This window comes from Antedon mediterranea, chromosome 3 (genome assembly GCF_964355755.1).
Source record: "Antedon mediterranea chromosome 3, ecAntMedi1.1, whole genome shotgun sequence".
NCBI classification, from domain to species: domain Eukaryota; kingdom Metazoa; phylum Echinodermata; class Crinoidea; order Comatulida; family Antedonidae; genus Antedon; species Antedon mediterranea.
The window spans coordinates 1,033,711-1,042,835 of record NC_092672.1 but is presented as its reverse complement, the minus strand read 5'-3'; the positions used below and the strand labels follow the sequence as shown (position 1 = coordinate 1,042,835).

The 9,125-nt window shown below is 33.4% G+C and overlaps 2 protein-coding genes across 2 annotated transcripts; both read left to right on the top strand.

The window, feature by feature from the left end:
• The first annotated feature begins 433 nt into the window (after positions 1-433).
• On the top strand, positions 434-2,955 carry LOC140043317 (uncharacterized). The gene is made up of 2 exons (XM_072087819.1): positions 434-1,167; positions 1,522-2,955. Exons 1-2 carry the CDS (start codon positions 743-745, stop codon positions 1,610-1,612), a joined length of 516 nt encoding a protein of 171 aa, XP_071943920.1. The 5' UTR covers positions 434-742; the 3' UTR covers positions 1,613-2,955.
• A 2,279-nt stretch (positions 2,956-5,234) lies between these two features.
• On the top strand, positions 5,235-7,434 carry LOC140043316 (spondin-1-like). Its single transcript, XM_072087818.1, has 2 exons — positions 5,235-6,096; positions 6,351-7,434. Exons 1-2 carry the CDS (start codon positions 5,447-5,449, stop codon positions 6,424-6,426), a joined length of 726 nt encoding a protein of 241 aa, XP_071943919.1. The 5' UTR covers positions 5,235-5,446; the 3' UTR covers positions 6,427-7,434.
• Positions 7,435-9,125: the final 1,691 nt, after the last annotated feature.

The window sequence follows — 9,125 nt, the reverse complement described above, 5'->3', positions numbered from 1 at the left end:
ACACAATTTTCTCTTTGTTTTTTGATTAACAAAACATAAATGGAAACAAATCAATAATTGTTCTGATAACGCCGTTTTTTTTATAGATGATCTGTCACTTGTGGTTGGCTGGTTATTTAATTCCTCCTCCTGTACTCTTCCCGTTTGTTTTTTAGTAGTCTAGTTCCGAAACTTAAATTGCTACGCCACCTAATATTATTTTGTAGATATTTGAGTAGTAGGCCTACTGTAGTAGAATAGGAAATCATATTCTTTTCGATAATTCGCAAATAACATCCGGCACTATTAAAAGGCTATAAATTGAATGGCAAGATAAATAAAGATCTAGTTATTTTGATTTTCAAAACATTTGTGCTCATTGGTTGGAAATTCCAAGTTATCTATTAATACTCCTATGATGAGGTATTTGGGACTTTTCGTTGAGTTAATACTGACGGCGACGAACGTACCCATTAGTTTACGTTTACCATTCGAATAGAAACTGTCTCTTTAGGTTTCGAAGTAGTCTAGTATTTGGACTATTGACTGTCATGGAAGACTGTGGAGGATGTTGTTGTGTTATAATACTATTTGTAGTAGTATCTTGTGTTTGCGGAATCTACTACTACAGTTATATCAAAGGAGATGATCAGAAAGGAGATTTCCAGGAAGGAGATTATCAGAAAGGAGATTACCAAAAAGGAGATTACCAAAAAGGAGATGAGTGGAAGTACATCAGCGGTTGGTCTGACTGTTCCCGGGAATGTGGTGCATATATGGAACCCAAATTCGGCTGAGGATCGAAGGTCCTGGCGAACCCTACACCACTGATGAGCAACCTTGTAATCGTGTTTGTTACAACGGTGGAGAGCTCACAAAACAAGGTTGCGACTGTCAAAAAACAAAATATAGCGGTTCGTGTTGTGATTGCAAAAATATCGATTGTGAACTATGTACCTGGACTGAATGGTCGTCGTGTGAAAACGCAACAACTCGCGTAAGGTCACGTGATGAGGTACGAAAGGCTGAATGCGCAGGTGCAAGGTGTGAAGGACCTTATATGGAAGAACAGAATTGCGATACCGTGAGGAAAGTTCTGAAGTCGGAAGAAGAATGCCTTGTATTTATTCTTATTGCAGTTTTATCTACATCAATCCTTGTTATTATTTGTGTTTTTGTTTGTCGCAGGTAAGTAGGTTAATTTGACTGATAATAAATCGGTAATATAGTATAAAACAAGTGATAATAATATAGCGCATATGGTTCAATAATCAAATGAAAAATGTATAAATTATAAACATTTTGGTAATTATCTTTACCAGATTCTAGATTATTCAGGTCTTTTTACAGAACTGGTCAAATATCTAGATATATCTTGAACCAACCATGGTTCTTGCTCTCTCTAATACAGTGTTGTATTGTATATTTGATATCAGGATTTACTTTTTCTTGTATAGAAAATCTCAATTGGATGTTGAATTGTGTCTGCTGTTCTATACCACCACTAGTTTACAATTAATTAAGTGTTCTTTATATTTTCAGAGCAGCAGCAGCCTACAAGAAGAAGAAGAAAGGTTATACACGCGCCAATGACAATGACGAGTGTGAAAAAGACTCGTTTGATATGGGATAATGTAGGAGTGTTGAAGATGGTGGCATTTTTTTACAATTTGATGAGACTTTCACACCACCTGAAACCAGCAAGGCCTAAGTAATAACTAACACTGTACGTCTGTAGCAATTGCTGACAAATTACTAATACTATTGCTGTAATGCTCTGTTAAATTAAACTTCAAAAAGTAATCAAATTAGTATAGCAAATTGTAGAATTATTGTATTCTTTAGCTATAACCAAATTATTATAAACCAAACTAGTGACTTTCTTTTAATATGTTGAGATAACATGCGCATGCGCAGAACACAATATGTGATTTTGCGCATGTCAATTGTGGTTATATGCATTTTTATATATTTATTTTTGTATCTTATTTGAGTGTGCAGTTGCAAATAATGTATTTACATTTCTGAAACTGAGAAATTAAAGTTACCTGCATTCAATAATGCACACTATCTGAGCGAATTGTGATATAATATTTGGTAAATGTTTTACTCAATTTAAAACACCCAGCCTTCTTTTTGTCTAATGCTAGTGAACTAAATGTTTTATACACCATTTTTGCATTACAATTTTTATCTTAACTAGCTCACAAAGTTACCCGCCTGAGGGCAGCAGTTCTTCCTCTACAACCTACACCTCCTGTCTTCCTCTCACTCAGAATGATCCAGGGGTGCAGCACTGCAGTTTTTCTCATTCCCATAGGATCCCCAGGGTTAAAAACACCTACATGTAATAGCGCCCTCAAGTACAATTTTTTGCATTTATTATAATATTCAACCACGGTGCAGACATGTTGGTTGAATGGTTGCTTTTTGCTGTTTTATTTATTATATTCATGTTTACAAAACCCTGCTATTTATATACTATATAACAATGCAAGTATTATATTTATCAAAACTGTTGTACTGACAACCTTTATTTTCAATCACAAAAGTCTATTTAGAACTTTTAGGAATTGGTTGAGGATTTTCACCCATTCATGAGACAATACCATTATGTTCAAGGAATTCCATGTTGAATAACTCTTTAAGTCGAAACTGTGTTCACTTTTGGACCACGACATATTTAAGAGCGGTTGACAAAAATATCGATCTATTTCATAAAAAATTGACCAAATGCAAACAAATGGGATTTCTTCTTACTTTGGTACTCAATTACACTTTAGGTAAAATAGCAAGAATTTCATATTTTGGAAAAAATAAAAAATAAATTACTGTACTGGTTTCTATGGTAACAGGTGTGTGTTGTTGTTTTCCCCAACAGACGCTAATTTTTCCCTTAATTATAATATGCCACCTACGAATTCGTTTTCGTTTTTCTTGCTCTTATGTAAAAAAAAATTGACGTATACCATTATTTTTCTTGGGGGTGTTTTCATGAATTTCAAGCATAGGTTTTTATGTTTTTCAAAAGGCTATAACTCCGATGGTAACTCTCTTGATATTTCCATTATAATTATCGTGAGATTAATCATATAATTTCTGTGTATTGTTTCTATATAAATAGTTAAAATTTGCATTTTCTCATGTATATATCTCGGTATATTTATTCAAAATTCACATTTAAAAGTACATACATGGCAGCACATGGCTGAATTGCATATCTATTAAACTATTACACAATAAAAATATTTAAACTATAGACAACACTATCAACAATATATATATATATATATGAATACAAATAAGTTAGACTGCAGTTACCTCAAATAAGACAAGCAAAAAAATAAATAAATTAAAATTTGTTCAAAAGTTAAACCATAAAAGGAACTGGACTAGTCTGGAAACGTTTTGTTTTATAACTATAATTTTCCATTTTACGATTATGCCTAAGAGTCATGCAGGATCTATACTGAGGGGCAGGGAACCAGGTGGAGAATTGACCAGAGGCGTGTGATTTAGAGGCAAAAACCTTGCAAGAGTGCCATCTTCTAGTTGGAGTGGAGTGTTGCCCAACACAATCTTGCAGACACGCTTCTGAATCTTATTCACCTGCCCCTGCGTAAGACCCGCATGCCACAAAGGGGCTGCATACTCAAGCACCGGTCTCAAATAACCCTCGTAAACAGAAATAAGTTCATTACTATTAAGACCTGCTTCTCTCAACTTGCGTATCATAAACATTTTCTTTTTAGCTTTAATACAAATGTTATCTACCTAGCTGGCTTTGCCACTTTAAATTATTTTGAATGATTACACCTAACAGTAATGTAATAAGGTGGTATAGCTTTTCACTCAAAAAAATTGCAAATTTATTTTTCTAAAATATAGGCCTATTATATATTATTATTAATATCCAAAATCTACCCTGATTTGTCTTATCAATAATTACATAAAATGCATAAACTTAAAATAGCTGCCATGATTTGAAAACGTTGACCCTACTTATTCTTTAACAACACAATATCCCTTTACTAACGCATAGCCAGCCTTGATAGGCTTAAAAAACTAAATAAGTATTAGGCCTATTTTAAAAACCGAAAAATCTTCATAGCGAAAAACTGAACTTTGTTATTATTATCAGGAGTGATTCTCAGCACAGCATTTTTTAACCATTTTCACAATAAATAGATGATCACCATATTAATCGACTGGCAACACGATATGCCATTATGGCTGCATAACGTATGCAGACAGTGGAACACATTTGATGATTCAATGGAATTGAAGCATGTCATCATACTCCCGCTCCTTTATTATCAGATATGAATGTTTTTTAATGCCGGCGCCATCACAACATAAAAGTTTTCTTTTGAAATTCGTATGGCACACAAGTAAACCCTCCGGCGGTAGGTAGTGTCATCAGACTGAAACGTTATTATGTTTTATAAACTCATTTCCATCAAGCAATCCACTTTACTTTACAACAACAGTTGAATAGTGAGGGATTAGTTGAACGTTAAGATTGTTATACCAGGGCAGAACACAAAGTTCCGCTTTCCAACAACAACAGGGTTGGAATATGTTTACGATGCCTATATTAGGCCTACTACTACATACCCTGAGTAGTTACACTAATGTATTTTAAGTTGGTTGAAATAAGCGTTCATATTATAAAATCGGCTCTTCATACCTGTAACACCTGTCCCCCTCTCTTAAAAAGCCAAGCATCCTTTGTGTTTTAATTGAATTTATTTGAGAAAAAAAATGAAAAATCGAATTATTGTTCTGATCAAGCCGGTTCCTTTCAGATGAATTATCACTTGCGACTGGCCAGTTACTGTCTGTACTCTTCTCATTTGGTTTCTATTATGATCCGAAACTTAAATTGCTTTCTCCACCTCAAAGTATCTTTTGAGTAGGCCTACTATAGTTCTCAATTATACCGTATAAACTAAAGTGCTTGGGAATTCAATGGCAATGAATTTTTTTTTTCAAAATAGGTTTAAATCCTGATTATTGTTTGCAACTTATTTGAAAATTCCAAGTTATCTATTAATCTAGTCACCATGGATACGATACAATAGTATTTATTGTCATTTAAACAAAATTGTAAAAAACGAAATTTGATTGGTTGAATTTAAATGCAAAATAGACATGAATACAATATAATATAAAGCATCTAAAGTGATCTTTCAAACTTACTATTAAAAACATGAATAGAATTATTGTCTGAAGCGTTTAGTGTTTTGATTCAGAGTGATCAGTCTACCAGTTTGGCTATAAGGTTATGTATGTAGAGGATGATCAGGATCCTGACGAGGAATGAGGAAGTGTTTGGGACTTTACCGTTTAGTACTCAACGAACAAGCTCAATTACCGTTAATCAACGTTTACCGTTGGAATAAAAAATCAGAATAAGCACAATCTGATGCGCCAGTATTTTTATAGTAGTCTGTGATCGACTATCATGGGAGAACATTTAGATATTTGTCTTGGTTGTTCTGCTATAATAGCATTCTTGTCAGCAATTTTTTTTGGTGGATTTTATACTGAAAGATATTTGACGGCAGAAAAAAGTGGTGTAATTGTTTATAAGTACAGCGATTGGAGTCCTTGGTCTGATTGTCCAAATACATGTGGTGTATCCGGAACCCGATTTAGGTTCAGGAGCCTACAAGTTGAAACTGGATCCGACGGACCTGAGGTGGTATGTGAAGAACCTACCATTGAACAACAACCCTGTAATCGTTTTTGTTACAACGGTGGGGAGCTCACAGAACAAGGTTGTGATTGTCGAAAGACCACATATAGCGGTTCGTGTTGTGATTGCAAAAACATCGATTGTGAACTAAGTACGTGGACTGAATGGTCGTCTTGTGGTGAAAACGCAATAACTCGCGTAAGGTCACGTGATGAGGCACGAAAGGCTGAATGCGCAGGTGCAAGGTGTGAAGGACCGTATATGAAGGAGGTGCAGAGTTGCAATGTTGCGTCGATTCTTGACAGTTACTTTATGGTGTCCAAAGCAGTAGTATACTTTGTACTTAAACTTATTGCAGGTTTACTTATAGCAGGTGTGTTTGCTATTATTGGTGTTCTTCTTTTTAACAATTACCGGTAAGTCTATAGGTCATTCAGTATATATTACATTGATTAATATTGGTTGAAATCAATCGGTAAACGCAATGAACATTATACTGTATAATTGCAAAATGGCATTCAAAGTCTTCATTTGTTCATGATTTTCAGAGGACAACACATCTTTATTCATTAAAAATCTAAATTGGATGTTGAATTGTGTCTGTTTAGCACTATTCTATTTAATTTTACCTGTATAGGTAATACAATAAAAGTTTTTTTTATCTTTTTAGACCGGCAGCCGACAAAAAGAAGATTAAGGAGGAGACAAATAAACGTGACAATGACAACGAGTTAGAGAAAGACTAATTTGTATTGATTTTGTTATGGCCCAATGTGACTCATTTGCATTGTCTGTGTTGTGGATGCAGGAGTGCTTGGGATACAAAATGGATACAACATGCCATGTTATCACGATCACTTGTGTCTTAACATTTATCAAATGTTGAAGTTATTAATTAGGTGTGTACTAAGTTAATCATATATTCATTCAATTGTTTACACTTGTATATACATAATTAATATTAAATAATGATAATAATAAAGAAACTCAACCTTGCATAAGATAAAAGAACCTGGTGACGTGTGTGTATACAAAAGAATGTTACTGGACGTCTCAGACAGAAACCATGAATACTGAAAATTAATTATTAACCAAGCAGAAAAAATAAAAGACTTAATGGGTTTCTAACCAAGTATAATATATAGCCATACAGAGTTGATTTCTGCCTCAGACGTCCAGAAGGAAAAAAATGAGATGATAAATGTACAGAGTAGGAACAGCAACCTGAAACCAACACTGCCCAAGTAATGTAAACAGTAATTGGCAATTGCAATTATTGTATGCTCTGTTAAATCATAAACTTAAAAAATTGATAAGTAATATAACTATTGTAAATAAAATCCATCATATTTGTATTGCATTCGTTTATTTTTTACCTTTTGGGTATGCATGCCAAACCCAAAATTATGACGTCATTAAACTGACTGTAGCCACATTAAAATAATGCGCACTTGTGTTACTTTTTTATAATTGCACCAATGGTAATGGACGACCCGAATTTATCTTTATTTTGTTTATCAGTTAAAACATATCGTCCTTGTCTTTCTTTCACTGTTCAATTTTCTCGATTGAATTCCAAACATAGTTTTTTTTTTGTAGATTGCCTAAGTTGTATAATTCATTTATTTATATCAGAGAAGAATTACACTCTTTTCCAGGTTTGCTATAGATAATTAAATTCAATTTGTTTGCAAATTTTTCTGGCTGTTTTACTTTTTCTAGCTGTTTTACTTTTTCTGACTGTTTTACTTTTTCTGGCTGTTTTACTTTATCGTTTTGCTTTTTGCTTATTTTATTTTGTATCTCTTTGAGATACAGCACACAGCACAGCATTGTCATTTTTTTTCTTCAGTAATTTGCCTTTGGATTTATGGATAATTCCATTGATATGTTTTATGATAGTTGTTTTAAACGTAAAATTAAGGTTGTAAGTTTAAGTTAAAGGTTGTAAGTAGCGGAATTTATCTACTTGATGTAAAATTAAAAAAAATCTTTGTAATCTGAGTGAAATTATATTTTTTACTTGATAATAATGATAAAATTTAGCCTTGTATTTTGTCTAATGATTTTCTTCAATCTTCAATGTACCCTTTTATTTTTATATACCATATTATTATATTATTTTTGTATTATCTCCAATATAAATTTAGAAATTTATTTTACTCTTTGTAATAAACAGGCAGATATATCTATGTTCTCACTCACACTTTTAGTATGCTATAATGACTTAATGATCAGTACTTTTCCCTCGGTTATATCCTGTACATTGTTGCTACATAAAGTAGTTTTTATATTTTCATATCTACAAAACCCTGCTATTTTTCAATACACCATTGTGAAATTATCAAGACTTTGTTACCCTTCATATAATAACATCAAGTCATAAAATATTTAAATTTACTCTCCTAACGATCCTACGATCCTGGGTTCAAATCCAGTCAGACGCCAGGATTTATTTCTCATAATATGACAAAACAAAATAAAACAACTCACTCCCAAAGACTTGATCTAATGTACTAGGGTGTAAAAACACATCTTTTTGATCGTACTATGAACCATTGAATTCATATTCTGCTACTACTGTAGTGATAACGGTACAGTGTAAGAATAGCCTGTTATCTTGCAGAAAAGAAAACAATGTGCTGAACTCTGTACTTTCGATAGATGCATGTAGTACATGTACTGCAGTACATGTACTGCAGTAATTCTCCCAGGGTTGTTAAAACCGCAAGAGATATTCAATAGCGCCCTCAATTCCTAAGCCTTTACAAAACTTTTTTCTTGGACAACTGCTGTTGTCAGTGCATCTCTTTATTTGTTTTTGAAATTAACCATAACTGGAAAAGTCCAATAATTGTTCCGATCACAACGGTTCTTGAAGGGCGTGTGACGCAGTGTGTTAGACGTTAGATTACTGATCGTGAGCTCCCGCGCATCTTAGTCAAGATACTCCGTGACACCAGGTGTATAAAATTGGTACCTGGTTAAGACACAACATTGCTGATTACTAGCCGCATTTGGGAGTATGTTTCCATACATTATTGTTCCAACAAAATGACCAGGGTAATGATGTGAAGCGCTTAGAAACATTGTGCAATAAGCGCTATATAAGAACGGATATTATTATAATTTTAAATGATAATGTCCCTTAACAGCAGCTGACCAGTTCTACTCATTTGGTTTACTCCTGTATTCTAAACCCGGAATGCTATCTCATTCTCACTCGTTGAGAGCGCCGGAATAATAATAAAAATATCACGGATCGAATTATAGCTCGTCCGTGATCTTATCATGACTGTTATAACATACCGAACATTTACTTGATCTGACGTGTTAATTATTATTTATGGTATGTGTCTTCTGTATTCATTTTGTTATTGCCATTTTATATGTACCATTAATATAAATAAATGTTTATGAAATGAAATGAAAAACATTGCGCAAA